Source organism: Engraulis encrasicolus, chromosome 5 (assembly GCF_034702125.1).
Source record: "Engraulis encrasicolus isolate BLACKSEA-1 chromosome 5, IST_EnEncr_1.0, whole genome shotgun sequence".
NCBI lineage: Eukaryota > Metazoa > Chordata > Actinopteri > Clupeiformes > Engraulidae > Engraulis > Engraulis encrasicolus.
The window spans coordinates 24,765,446-24,779,589 of record NC_085861.1 but is presented as its reverse complement, the minus strand read 5'-3'; the positions used below and the strand labels follow the sequence as shown (position 1 = coordinate 24,779,589).

Sequence of the window (14,144 nt, the reverse complement as noted above, 5' to 3'; positions counted from 1 at the left end):
TGTAATCTTTTTTTTTTACCTCAAGGAAGAAAACTCGAAGTACGTCAAGGTTTTTTTTGGAAGGTTGTTTTCATTGTTTTTTTCTTTCTGTATAAATTCTACACCATTCAAAAAAAAAAAAAACAGACACCATAACAAGCTACAAAGCACACACTGCGTACCACAAAATATACAGTATATTAGAAAGGGAAAATATGAACTCACAATACTCCATAAAAACAAAGACAAAATATCCAATTAAAAATATCGCTCTTTTCTCGCACAAAATTTTATATGAAAAGACAGATGCAAAAATAAAACAACTCAGTAGTACAGACAACAGTCCCCTTGTTTGAAGCATTCAGTGAAAAACAAAACAGGCTAATAAAAAATATAACAATATTTTGTGAATCGTGGAAAGAGACGCAATTATCTAAAAAATTCAAGGCTTGGATAATTATATGTTGGTGTTAGCCTTCCATCATATGTTTTCGGTGACGTTCACAATCACAATCATTCAGTTATGGCTAAGCTTGAATCAAATCAGTAGATTTTATTTTTGCATGTGTGACCTCATAGTGACCTCATGTCACGAGTTTCTACTGTACTATGCACATAATCCAGTGTTTGAGGAGGAGTGTTGTGGGCTAAACCCTACAATCATAGAGCTTTTAGCTGGTCTGCCCAAGTACGTAATGCCAATGGGGTCAGTCTGATCTAACGGCAGCACATCACCACATGCCAAACACATTCTGAGCACCTATTTTTTTCTTGAGGAGCACCTTTGTTTCCTCTCATCTCTGAAGCTTGAATTTAAATTAAAATAGAGCAAACAAAAAAAGAGTGAGCTATCATCACGTAGTCTCCTCCCACCTAAACACGCACTAAACCCCACGTGCATACACGCACATGCACATGTACATACACACACGCACGCACGCAGGCACGCACGCACACATACACGCACGCGCACCTTGATCCGTGATCAAACTGTGGCTGGGGCCCAGGGCATGTGATGTGTGTTAGCCCTACTCTGCTCACTGGGTCGCCTTTGTGTCCTCGCATCTGATTGACATTAAGACAGGCGACAGGGTGCAGCTGCAGCCAACTGGGTAGAAGGCATGCAAGCAAAGAGATCACAGGCATACTGTATGTGTGTGTGTGTGTGTGTTTGCACGTGTGTGTGTGTGTGCGTGTGAGTGTGTTTTTGCGCGCTAGTGTGTACGTGTGTGTGTGTGTGTGTGAGTGTGTGTTTGTGTGTGTGTGTGTCTCTGTCTGTTTGTGTGTGAGTGAGTAAACATGTGGATGGGGGGAATGTTTATTTTTTTTCATGGTTAGAACACACGTTCGTATGAAGCCAATAGATGTATAATGTTTTGTGTGTCTATTCAATAAGGACACATTACAGTAAGCGCCCTCTAACATTAACTCAGGCACTCACTGGATAGGCCCCAGAGTACAGTGCTGTACTGTGCTGTACTTGATACTGACAGCAACAGCAGACATGTGACTCACTCACCAGATAGAAGAGGAGCACTGTGTGCTTTGTCGAGATAAAAAAAATAAAATTAAAAAATAAAGTCATCAACACAGAACATAGAAAAAAAACGAATCCTGGCACATAATATACACCCCTAATGGAAATCACTCAATGCAGTGTTTAGCTTTCTGGATACTTTTTTGGTTACAAATAAGTGTAAAATCAGGGCAGTGTGGGACTTTGTGTTCTTGAATTTATGATTACTTTCTACAATCGGTATAGCGTATGTGCGACGTGAGCTGAATGTTTTATTTCACAATTCCTGCATTTTAAGCTTTTCTTTCATTTCCTGAAGAAAAATATTGTCAGTGGTTTGTCACAGTCAGTTGAAGATAGATATGCTAAAAGTAGTCAACAACTCCACCACCAAAAAATACGGATATGTTCAAAAAAACGCTCCGAGCGAATGCCAGAAAAAGGTAGAGTAGAACAAGGACACCTAACAAATTGCCTTGGAACGCTGCCCGGCAGTCAATCAATCAGTCAGTTAGTCAGTCGGAGCAAACGAACTGACAATACAAAGTCTGGAACACAAGGTTATAAGGAGGACAGACACTCCACAGAGCTTAAGTTTGAACAAGACAGTGTGAACAAGACAGCAAAGCCAGTGGTTGTTTTTTTTTAAAAGATGAAGCTGCTTCACAAAGGATCTTCAACTGCTTGTCAGAGGCTTGTAATTAGGGATTTCACTGTAAGCAAGAAAGGCCTTTTAACAATTCAAATCCCCTGCCCCTGCCCCTGCCTGGCTAACCTGAAGATACAGAGAGGAAATCAGCTAAGTGAGTTAGAGACGTTGTGACTGAGGTTTAACACTCAAAGATGCTTCAGAGGATTGTCCTCTCCTTTTTTCTTTCCTCGTCGTCTTCCCTGTCCTACCGTCTTCTCTCTGTTTTTGTCAATGTGAAGCTTTGTGTGGTGTTCCTTTTTGCCAATTTTTCTAGTGAGATTTCCATTATACCCTATTCAACCAAACCTTCCCAACCCACCCACTATTTCCCCCCTGAACAAAGAAAGCCTTTTGGTTTTAGCTCAACACAACAAAGGTAAGGGCCTCCCTCAAAGCCTTTACCATTCTGATTGGCATTCGAAGAGCAGATTAAATTTTAAATGCTGTCTGATAATTTGGCGACAAAGACTTGTGATTGGCTGCAATTAAGATGACTGCCTGCCGTGAAGATTGTTGCATGCATTTTGGTTGCACCCGTAACCATGGCTACCTCTGCTATTTATGGGGCTTTTTTGCAGAGAGAAAGAGCAGGAAAAGCAGAGAGAGAAAATATATGGCTTTGGCTGGTTGCGCTCTGGACCAATCGTGTGGTGCCATTAAGGAAGTGGTAACATTTTGCCCCCCTTCAGGTTGCCAGCCAAAGGAATAAGTGCAGCAATGATGCAGAATAGCCGAAGGCAGCCATTGCACTGAACGCTGAATGGTATTTCTGACCAACAAAAAAAAAACGTGCAAAGTGCAAAGTCAAAAAATCAACTCTGACTTTGGGTCAACAGTGCATCAAGAGGCACGTGCACGTCTCAGCTTGGGGTAGGAAGGAAATCTCCTCCTCTGTCCGAACGTCTAAATGTAATTGTGCTGCTGTGTAGCGCTATTCTGCAGGTTTGTTTTTTTTGATGGGAGCAGAAAATGCTTTTGATCTGATTAAATGGCGCTCTTCACTGACAAAACTGGTTCACCAAGAGTAGATAATGCCAAAGAATTAACCCAACCCCACCATGCCCACTGATCCCACCCTCTACCTCCCCATGTACAACCACCCCAGCACCCCAACACCCCTTTCCCCAGCATAAACAATGCAATCATTCATGTGAACCCATCTTGCAACCTCCCCAACCCAACCCACCCACCAAAGTCCTCTTTCCAAGGTTCCCTCTTTTAGAAATAAAAGTCGAATCAGCACAGCTCTCCATCGTCCTTTCTCTTCGTCGCCGTTTTCCTCGTCCTCCTCGTCCTCCTCTTCCTCCTCCTCCTTTTCCTCCTCCGCTGTCCACCGCTCCTCTGTTGATGTTCCCCTTGGCTTCGCCACCTTTATCACTGCAAGAGGAGAAAGAATGTGTCTGTAAACATTTGGTGCTTTTGCTGAAGCTCAGTAAAGTCAGGGCCGTTGACAGTTTTCGCCGGGCCTTTGAAAAAGTCATCTGAAAGCTCTCCCCCCACCCTACACATACAATGTATTGAGGACCCAATTCTGGGCACCCTCTCTCCCAGGGCCTGGGATAACTGGCCCTTTTGTCGCTGCCTGTCAGCTTCCCTGCAGTAACAGCTCAGCACCAGGCACTGCTTGGTCTGAGGGTCCAGTTCAACAGACACAATCTGATAAACAGATCATATTTTTTCAAACTACAGCACACTGCAGAGTGCTATGGATGAAAGCAAAATGGCTTTATGTAGTGTAGTAGTAATGATTTTGAGTGCAGATGAACTAAAACCTCTAAATACATCCATTAAGTACTCCCTCCTTCCTCCCTGGACACTCTAGGAGTACTTTCATCTGCTCTTGTTCTTCTCACCTCTGCTCTCATCTCTTCACTTCATCATTTATACGCTGATCCTACCCCTCACCTAAAGAATGTTCACCCTGCTTTCTGAAAAAACATTGGTGTGAAGGCTCCTCACATTCAATCTGACATCAGGGAACTAAGATAATGTATGTCTGAGTTACCACAAGGAATTGAAAATGTCTTCACTGTGGCTTTCGACCACCAATTGGGCCTCCTGGAGATACAGTATACAGTAACTGACAGCACTGTTGAAGCCAGTGAAGTTTTCATGATTGCAAATAAAATCTACACAACCTTGAACAGTGAAAAGACCACAAGTCAATGGGTGCTGACTCTTTTGCACATATGGGGAGGTAGGGAAGGGATCCTCAAAGAGACAACTCTCAGGATTCTCTCCCCTACCCGTAAACAGAAAGATTTTTTTGTTTTTCAGCGTCTGACATCCATCTGCTCCTACTGTACCTGTGCCGACTTGTTGAGTAGCTCTGACTCCTCATTGCCCTTCTCTCCAGACTTCATCTCCACCACAATGTCGTTATTCACCTCTCCGCCCGCACTGCATGGGAGACACACGGCACATTACAGTAAATAACCGCTATTTGCAAGTACAATGTGGCTGACTCTAGTAAGAAGATAGCGGTGAGGGTACATGGTGTTCCTTTAGCTCTGCTCAATAAATATTACATCAGTTTTCTCCATTATAAAGAAGCAAGTGCGGTTGCAAATACTGTGGTTATACTTGCTTGTACAAAAGAAGCCGTTACTGGGAGGATTTACAATGCTGTATCACAACCAGCTCCCAAAGCCTTTAACACAGAGATCGGGTGCTTGCTATATTGACTTACATGCTCTAATTCTGTGGTATAACCTTTGATAGCGGAAGAAAGAAAAACATTGGAGATGAACCCAAATGCTAACCACAGTGTCAGAGTTGGCAACTAAAAACAGGGAGGGGGCTCTCTGATCTGCCCTCTTTGATCCATTGCTATCCCCACTCGACTCCCTCCCCCCACTCTCTCTCTTTTGATACTCACACTTCTTTCTTGTCCTTCTTGCCGCAGGGCAGCTTGCCCTTCTTCTGCAGGAAGTACAGCAGTGCCACGATGATGAGCAGCAGCAGCACGCAAATCACCACGGCGATCACCACTCCGCTGGAGCCACCCTGCTGCTTGTCGGCTATTGTGGGGGTAAAGGAAGGGTGGAGGTGGAGGTGGAGGTGGGGGTGGAGGTGTTGGGGAAGGAAGGGTGGAGATGGAGGTGGAGGAGAGGGGGAGGGGAGGGTGAAGGTGGGGGCAAGGCAGGGTGGGGGTGGAGGTGGAGGTGGGGTTGTGGGGTAGGTGGAAGGAGGGGTGAGGGTTTTGTGGGTGTGGGTTGAGGGCATTTAGGGCATTTGGTAAGTGGGACATTGGGGTGTATGGAGGTATGTGAGGGAAGAGGGCATGTTTGGTGGGGGAGGGGGGTGGATGGTAAGTGGAGGGGGGGGTGAGGATGATGAAGGGATGAGGATGATGAAGGGTAGACAGGGGGGTGAGGTGGAGGGTTGGGTTAGGCAGGGGATTGAGGTTCAGCGGATGGGGATGGGGATGGGGAGAAACGAGGGTGGGGGTTTCAATTTGGGTGGGGAGGATGTAGAAGAGAAGGAATCAATGAGCAACTTCCACTAACTACCGCTTTGATTCTTCTGATTCTTGTTAGCAGGAAATGCATGGGGATGGGGGAGACTCGGGAGCCAGAGAGAGAGCGGGGTCAACACAAAAACACACGAGCACAAAGCAAGCGGCAAAGGCCCGTATACACACTTGGGTGTATTTATGCAAGAAAGTGATTGTCCTTCTGGCAGCTGCAGATATGTATCGTCAGAGGCTAACAGCTATTTTCGACTCTCACACACTCACACACGCACGCGCACACGCACACACGCACGCACGCACGCACGCACGCACGCACACACACACACACACACACACACACACACAAGAAGGGCATAGGTGAGTACAGACCTGTAGCATACACAGGGTTTCCTTTGAGCAGCGTATTAAAGGAAAGAGAAGTTCCTGAGTTCCCAGTGCATTTCAAAGAAGAAAAATCCCCACCACCACCACCACCACCACTACCGCTACCACTACCACCACCACCACCACCGTCACCACACATACAGTAAAAACATACACATGTGCACTACTAGGCATACCCTACCATCCTACACACTAGGAATGCGAGATAAGAGCAAGCAGGAAAAGACACACACACAGAAAGAGAGAAAGAGCTAGGTCGAGGAGAATACACACATCTACCATACCACACACACACACACACGCACGCACACACTTAGGAGGACGACGGTGTAAGGAAAAAGTGGGGGGAAAAGGTGAGTGAGTGCGACGACAGACTCCAAGACAAGACAAAGAAAGACAGGATAAGAGGAGAGGAGTGTAAAATAGAATAGATTCCTTTATTGAAACCCCAAAGGTCGGAAAAAAAAACGAATCGCAGCATCCACCACAAAACATAGGACGGACATTCAATCATGAAAAGGTGACATAGAACGGAATACAATATACAATATACACAGTGCTCAGTACCAATACGTAATATACAATGTACAGTGTTTTTTTTTTTTGGAGGGGGGAGGGGTGTGTTGTATTAATTACACGCTATATACAAGACAGAGTCCAGAGAAGAGGGAGGAGAGGAGGAGGAGAGAGACGGATAGATGTCTACCTCTGTCGGCCTCATTGTCAGCCTCATTGGCAGTGGATGCAGCTGTAGAGAGAGAGAGAGAGAGAGAGAGAGAGAGAGAGAGAGAGAGAGAGAGAGAGAGAGAGAGAGACAGAGATTACATTAGTACACAAATATTTACGTTAGAAATAACTGGGAGATGTACTGTACCAGTAGCCTGATTACCATCGACTTTCAAATCTCTTCGAGATTTGGTCTGGCCAAGAGCATAAGTAACATTTTCCAAATGGCATGGTTGACCTGCCTCTCTAGGTTTTCTAATGGTTTTATGCTTCCCGACAAAGTGGGAGGAGTTTCCGATTTTTGGGAGCTCAGAAACGACATTGTATTGTACTTGGTCTGACTAGAAGCAATGCTGAAGGTGTTGTGTCAATAGGAGGGCTTGAACTGGCTACTGTACCAGCACAATGAAACAAATACATAGAGGGATGGAAAAGGAGGAAAAGAGAACAAATAGATTGAGAAGAAATGAAAAGAGTGCACCTCACCTTGTTTGAGTTCAACTTGGAAGGTCTTAGAGTCCTCTCCGAACTTGTTGTTTGCTGTGCAGACGACGCCATCTTTCATAACAGCGGCAGAGGCGTCCAGAGTCAGGGTGCTCACCATCTTATTGCCCACCATGTCGACAGACTGAAACACAACAGTTATTCTTTTATTAGTCTTGCTGTACTGGACATGCTACACACACACACATATTGGACTCAGGATCAGGCTTTGTTGTTACATTTAGTCTGTAAGACTATAGGGAGTTTCCTTTGTATTTCAAACAGAAATGGTCAGACTACAATGTGCACACGTACTCGACAGCAAGACTAGACACAAACACTGGCTGTGAGTTATAGGGAACTGGACAAACTGGAAGCAAACACAGATACACATACATAGATACAGACACAAACTCAAACACAGACATACACACACACACATGCATGAACGCACACACACACACACACACACACACACACACACACACACACACACACACACACACACACACACACACACACACACACACACACACACACACACACGCACACACGCACACATGCACACACACATACCTCTTTGCCAGATGGTTTCCAGGTGAACTGTGGAGTGGGGTGTCCCTGGGCAGAGCACTTGAGAGTGACTGAGTCTCCCTCCTTCTCAACTTGTCCATTAACAGGGGCGTCAATCTCAGGTTTTCCTAAATATGAACAGGGATAGAGAGGATATGGGGGTAGAGAGAAGAGAAGAGAAGAGAAGAGAAGAGAAGAGAAGAGAAGAGAAGAGAAGAGAAGAGAAGTGACGAGACGAGACGAGACGAGACGAGACGAGACGGGAAGAGAAGGGAAGAGAAGAGAAGAGAAGAGAAGAGAAGAGAAGAGAAGAGAAGAGAAGAGAAGAGAAGAGAAGAGAAGAGAAGAGAAGAGAAGAATCAATCACCGTTTAAGTCCCACCTTCAGAGGTGCATCATATTTCAGGCCTTTGCCATAACGTTCCCTCAAAGTTCGTGTTCCCTGTCCCCTCTCTCTGCATACAGTAGTCCAAAGCAGCAAGTTTCTGACCCACAGGCTCACAACAATTTCAGTATGGGAGACAGACGCCGTTCCAAGTGTTGAGCTATGAACTCCATACAGTCTGAAGGGAGGCTCAAGCTCGGCCCTGAACTGTGCTAGCTGGCATCTGGCATTTTAAAAATGTATGCTGTTGCCCATTTATGAATCTCATCATTTCATGAATATTTACTAAGTAATTAAGTAATATTTATTTACTGCTCTGACCAAGCACTGTAAGTTTTCCAGCTAAACATTTTATGTCTATTGGACATTCAAAATGGCGGACATGGACAAGATCCACCATGTCATGTATCAAGAGAGTAATTGTCATAATGAATACATAGAAATTGATGATGGTGGTAAATATTCACGAAAAAACACAACATTTGTAAATGGGCTGCATGAATTCTGGAAATAAACAAGTAAAAATTATATACTCATATAAGGCTCAGGAAAAAAGAGGGCCCTTAATCTGTGTGTGTGTTGCTCTGCAGATAACATCATCGTTTCCCACACCGTCCATTGTCTGCAGCAAGTGGGGTATCAACGTGATCGCTCACAGAGTAACACCGCAGACACACCCTCCCACATACCAGACACCCTGCATCCTGCATGACGACGGACAGTGCATGCCTCGAATGAGGAAATTACGACTCGATGTCGTGACAAGGATATCCAAAGGGACTTTTCAAGGGATTTGAAGGAAAAGCTACGGATGAATGTACAGTATATGCCACTCTGGAGATTACAATATACGCCGAGAAGGAAAAGGGTGTTTATTGCCTGTGTTTTTCCCATACGTTGTTATGGGAATACAAAGGATGCAGGAAGGAAATCTTAATGCATGTGTAAAGTCAGTGGGTGCGTTCCAATATGCGACCTGGCGTCCTCCACTTGTGCTTGTGGCCTCATACCAGGAAGTAACACGTCATGATGACATCACTGACAACAGCATTGTATTTCAATATCTCGCAAAAGCTCAATTGTAAAGTCATTTTCTCATTTGCAATTGGTATGGTGAATGAAAAACAGTCCCCTAAAAGTTGTTGTAGCAAGGCTGACAGCTGGGGAACTTTATTGTTTTCTCCTCGGAGGCGGGGCATCAGCAAAACGTGAGGCCACAAGCCCAAGTGCAGGACACAAGGTTGCATATTGGAATGCACTCACAGTAAAATGCTGTGGCTGATGTGTTGGCATTGAGTGAGCATGGGAATGAGAGTCCATTGGGGATAGCCTATGAAGGATGTGGCTTCTCTGGAAAATATGCATGTCGTCATCATCATGCCAAATTTAGATACTGGACACATATTTGCCGAGTGAAATATGTGCTACAGAATCTGTGATTACACAATGGGACAGTTTGGCCCAACATCTGCTGGTGATATTTCCATGATTCAGAGAAAGTTTTGTTTCCTGTGAAACAAGAATTTAAGATGTTCTTAATATGTCATCCTTATCAGATGATCAAGATGAGATGGCAAGATCAAATATCTTGTTGACATGTGTGGTGCATATATGCTTATGGTACGAGTGTGTGTGTGTGTGTGTGTGTGCGTGCGTGCCTGTGTGCGTCCTTCCGTGCGTATACACCCATGTGTATTGCTGGCCGTCTTTGCATCTGTGCATTTGAAGGGTTTATTTGCAAAACGGTGTATCTCCATTTTGTAGAATGTTGGGAAATTGAACTTTTGTATTGGGCATTCCATTGAATTGCATTGCAAAATGCATTTATATAGGTTAAAAAAGTATGTTCTCAAAATATTTGAATGGTAAGAATTCACAAATAGGTGATAGGACCTCTGAACAGTCATTTCCAATAATAAAATGCAAAAGTCAAAAAATGGAGATACACCGTTTTGCAAATAAACCCTTCATTTGTCTGTTAACCCATTGATGCCTGATGTTGCGTTGCGCAACATTGACCCTGACGCCTCATGAGATTTGAGACAACTTTATTACAAATCTCTGTTTGTTCGAGATGAATGAACACATTCTAATGAAAGGTGAGGGTCTTAGCGTTTAAATGCAACTTAGTGCATATACAGAGATATTAGGGTTTTTTTGGCTGAGGGCAGATTTTCTTAAAAAAGGCTCAGGTATTCAGCACCCTTTTTTTTGCAGGTGCCTAAGGCGTCAATGGGTTAACATGTGAGTTCTCATGTGTGTTTGACACTCTACTCTACCTGCAACGACCAGCTCCACAGAGGCCTTGTGGGTGAGTCCAGGCACAGAGGGCACGGCTGCCTCGCAGGTGTACGTGCCGGAATCAGCCAGAGTCACTGCCTTCAGAGACAGAGCTCCATCTCTGAACAGCACGGTGGAGTCCTGTGAAGCGGAGAGAGAGAGAGAGAGAGAGAGAGAGAGAGAGAGAGAGAGAGAGAGATTAAATTAGTACACAAATATTTATGCCAGAAATAGCTGGGAGATGTACTGTACCAGCACAGTGAGAGAGAGAAAGAGAGAGAGAGAGAGAGAGAGAGAGAGAGAGAGAGAGAGAGAGAGAGAGAGAGAGAGAGAGGCAACAGAGTGAGTCTACAGTGTAATGAAGCGTAGCGGTAGGAATAGGAGTAGACCCCTGGACCGATACATCAGCAACACAGCAGACACCAGGACATTCATCATTCATAACATGAGAAAACACTTTACTTTTTTGAAGTCTGGCCACAGAGATGTTGGATGTTTGCACTGAATGTGAAAGAGTGTTTGAAGCAGAAAAATAGAGATAGAGATGAGTCAAAGGATGTATAAAAGACAAAAAAGCAAGATAAAAAAGGAAATATATGTTCTCGACGTTCCTTGAAACTGGATACACATCTTAACTGTTCACCTTTCCAAAACAACTGTCTGTTTGCTACAGACATTACCCACAGCCGGTGAAGCATAACAAACTTTATTCTACAGCCATAACAACTAGGAGACAAAACAGTCAACAGTCCAATTACACATATTCCCCTCAGCAGGAATATCTGTGATGGGATCTGGTCTGGGATAGGTGAGAAGCTGGCTGCAGAGACACAGCCAGTGTTGCCAGATTGGGCGCCCAATTGGGCTACTTGGGATGGCCGCCTGCGGGTAAAAACGGTAAAAATGGGCTATTTGGCGTTTTTTTTTCTCTGTCGTTTTATGCCCATAGAAATCAATGGAATTTGTTGAAATTGGGCGGAATTTAGCGCATTTTGGCGGTTTTTGAGAACCTTTTGGGCGGGATTTGATCAGACACATCTGGCAACACTGAACATAGCCTACCGTAGCACCACATTTTGGCACTATGCACAAGCAGATCACATGCTGCCCTCCTCCCCTACTTGCACTTTACAACCTGGCAACTCAGTTCCCTTCCACCCACAGCAACTGTAGGATGGACTCTGGCTGGATGAGTAGCACCAGGGCCGCTGACAGCTTTGGCTGGGCCCGGAACAAAGATATCTGAAAGGGCCCCAAACTAGGGATGGGCCATATGGGAAAAAACCTATATCACGATATGGATTACTTTATATCACGATATACCACAATTACGTATGTTTTGAGATATTCTCTTTATTTTCTCTATTTTGTCCTGTCGAAAAACCACATTTCTTTAAATTGAATCTTTTTATTTTAGTTTTGACAGTTACATTAACTTGGAGCATGTATAGTGGCAACATGAAATGTAATTAAATGATATTAAATTGTATAAAACGGATCAAATTAGTTTATCACGATAGAAACGATAGAGGAGAAAGGGCACGATATACAATTTTCTATCACGATAACGATATATATCGTCATATTGCCCAGCCCTACCCCAAACCCAATACGGACTGTACAATGTAATGAGGATCCAATTCTGGGCCCCCTCTCTCCTTGGGCCTGAGACAAGTGACCCCCTTTGTCGTCGTCCCCCGTCCTCCCCCCCTTGTCGGCTTCCCTGAGTAGCACCATTTACCTTCTTCCATTCCAGGGTGTAGTCGGTGGAAGCTTTGGTCCTGCACTGCAGCTCAACGGTATCTCCAACCTGGACCTCCTGAGTTGCGGCTGGCTCAATCTGCACTGGGTCCAGGACTGAAGACAAGCGCAAAGGAAGAGGTGGACGGGGAGGAAAGGGGGGAAAAGAAAACAAGGACACACTTTGGGTTAAAATAGGGAGCTCAATGTATCTACAAACGTATCTACAGTATGAATCAATCTAGGTGATCTGCAGAATCTAATAGTGCATGCGTTGAAATGTCTGCATGTGGTTCTACATGGCTGAGCGTTTGTTTAGCTGCGCTACAACAAAATGGATTGAAGTATTTTCACTATTTAAGTGTGGTACTAATAAAATGTGGACGTGTTCATAATGGCAATAAGAGCATTCAGCTTCATGTTACACATAACACGCTAATGGAGTGGATCAGTGAGAGCCAATCGCAAGGACGGCTGATGAGTAATTGTATTTGCTGTGAAGTACACACAGACTTAAACAAAATGTCAATGAGTTTTTTGAGCTTTGGTTGGCCGTGTTCACAAGCACTCACAGTTCACTGCCAATGTCAGGGTCCTGGCGATTTCTTCACAGTCGCTGAAGTCACAGTCCAAGAAGGAGCAGGTGTATTCGCCAGCACTGTCACGGGTAACCTTGGGCACGGTCAAAAGACCATCCTCGATGACGGCACCGTTGATGTCCTCTCCCTGTGATGGATATGTCACAGAGGAACCAGGTCTAAACAAGTGGTTTTAAACCTCCCCCTGAGCAAGGCACTTAACAACATACTACTATAGAAACTCTAACCAAACTCGATATCGCTTCCCTGTGATGGATATGTCAGAGAGGAACCAGGTCTATAAGAGTGATTTTAACTACCCCTTGAACAAGGCACTTAACCACATACTACTCCAGAAACTCTAACCAATAATGCCCTGTAACTTTATACCACTTTGCATAAAAGGACCAGTTCTGTGTATTGTAATACGCAATCTCTTACGCCTTTCTTGAAGTCAAAGCCAGGCTGGGGGTTTCCGTCAGTCTCACACTTCATGGTGACGTCGTCTCCTTCCTTGACTGGGTCTGTGCTGGCCACGCTGAAGGTCATGACCTCCATGGCGTCTGAAAAACATATAGACCAATGATTCTCAAAGTGTGGTCCAGGGACCACTGGTGGTCCGCGACAGGGCTCAGGTGGTCCGTGAGGGAATTTCTACTTAGATCAAGCTAGCAGTAGGCTGTAGTTGTAACATTATTACAAAGCTAAACATAGCTGAAGTCACAGTTTCACCACAATAAGACAAGTTAGTATGTGTCAACTGTCAATTCAGTTGACAGGTGGTCCCTTGATTTTTTTGGTTGGGACAAAGTGGTCCCTGGTCTGAAAATGTTTGAGAAACACTGATATAGACATATGCAGTGCTTAAAAAACATACAGGTACCAATTTAAAAACATTGAGGCGCACAATGAGTCATCACGATGAGCAACATAATGAAGATTTAATGTTTGCTTTTTTAAATAAAAAGGGCTTTTGTGTCTTTATTTGATAGGACAGCCGAGAACAGATAGGAAATGACTCAAGCTGGACTCCAACATAAGAGTACGCCGCCTTAGCCATTTGAGCTACAGCCAAGGCCAGTTTGAATGTTTTTTAAATGTGGCTTCTCCTAGGGTCCTGAGTCTCTTGGAGTTCATTCACTAGCTCGACAGGCCAGACCATTCATTTTTAATTACTTCATAATCCATCAATGGTCTGATTATGCTTCTCTGGGGAGGGTTTTCAGTCGGTTTTCAGACGACCAGTGTTACCTGCCAATCAGCGAACGCACTTGGGAGCATAATAACACAGGCCTACGTCATGAACATCAACTGCCAGTGACTGGTAAGAGCTCA

The 14,144-nt window shown here is 44.5% G+C and overlaps 1 protein-coding gene across 2 annotated transcripts in view; it reads right to left on the bottom strand.

Moving 5' to 3' along the window:
• Positions 1-3,387: 3,387 nt before the first annotated feature.
• Positions 3,388-14,144, bottom strand: part of bcam (basal cell adhesion molecule (Lutheran blood group)) — a 102,520-nt gene continuing 91,763 nt past the window's right edge. The window contains exons 7-16 of one of the 2 annotated variants that reach the window (XM_063198996.1): positions 13,251-13,372; positions 12,804-12,957; positions 12,233-12,348; positions 10,491-10,632; positions 7,831-7,955; positions 7,258-7,399; positions 6,752-6,793; positions 5,065-5,206; positions 4,493-4,586; positions 3,388-3,563 (exon numbers count right to left, since the gene is read on the bottom strand). In XM_063198996.1, the coding sequence (XP_063055066.1) occupies positions 3,561-3,563; positions 4,493-4,586; positions 5,065-5,206; positions 6,752-6,793; positions 7,258-7,399; positions 7,831-7,955; positions 10,491-10,632; positions 12,233-12,348; positions 12,804-12,957; positions 13,251-13,372 (1,082 nt within the window). In that variant the 3' untranslated portion in view covers positions 3,388-3,560. Of the gene's footprint in view, positions 3,564-4,483; positions 4,587-5,064; positions 5,207-6,751; positions 6,794-7,257; positions 7,400-7,830; positions 7,956-10,490; positions 10,633-12,232; positions 12,349-12,803; positions 12,958-13,250; positions 13,373-14,144 lie in introns of those variants that run through there. The other variant, XM_063198995.1, reaches the window with a different exon arrangement.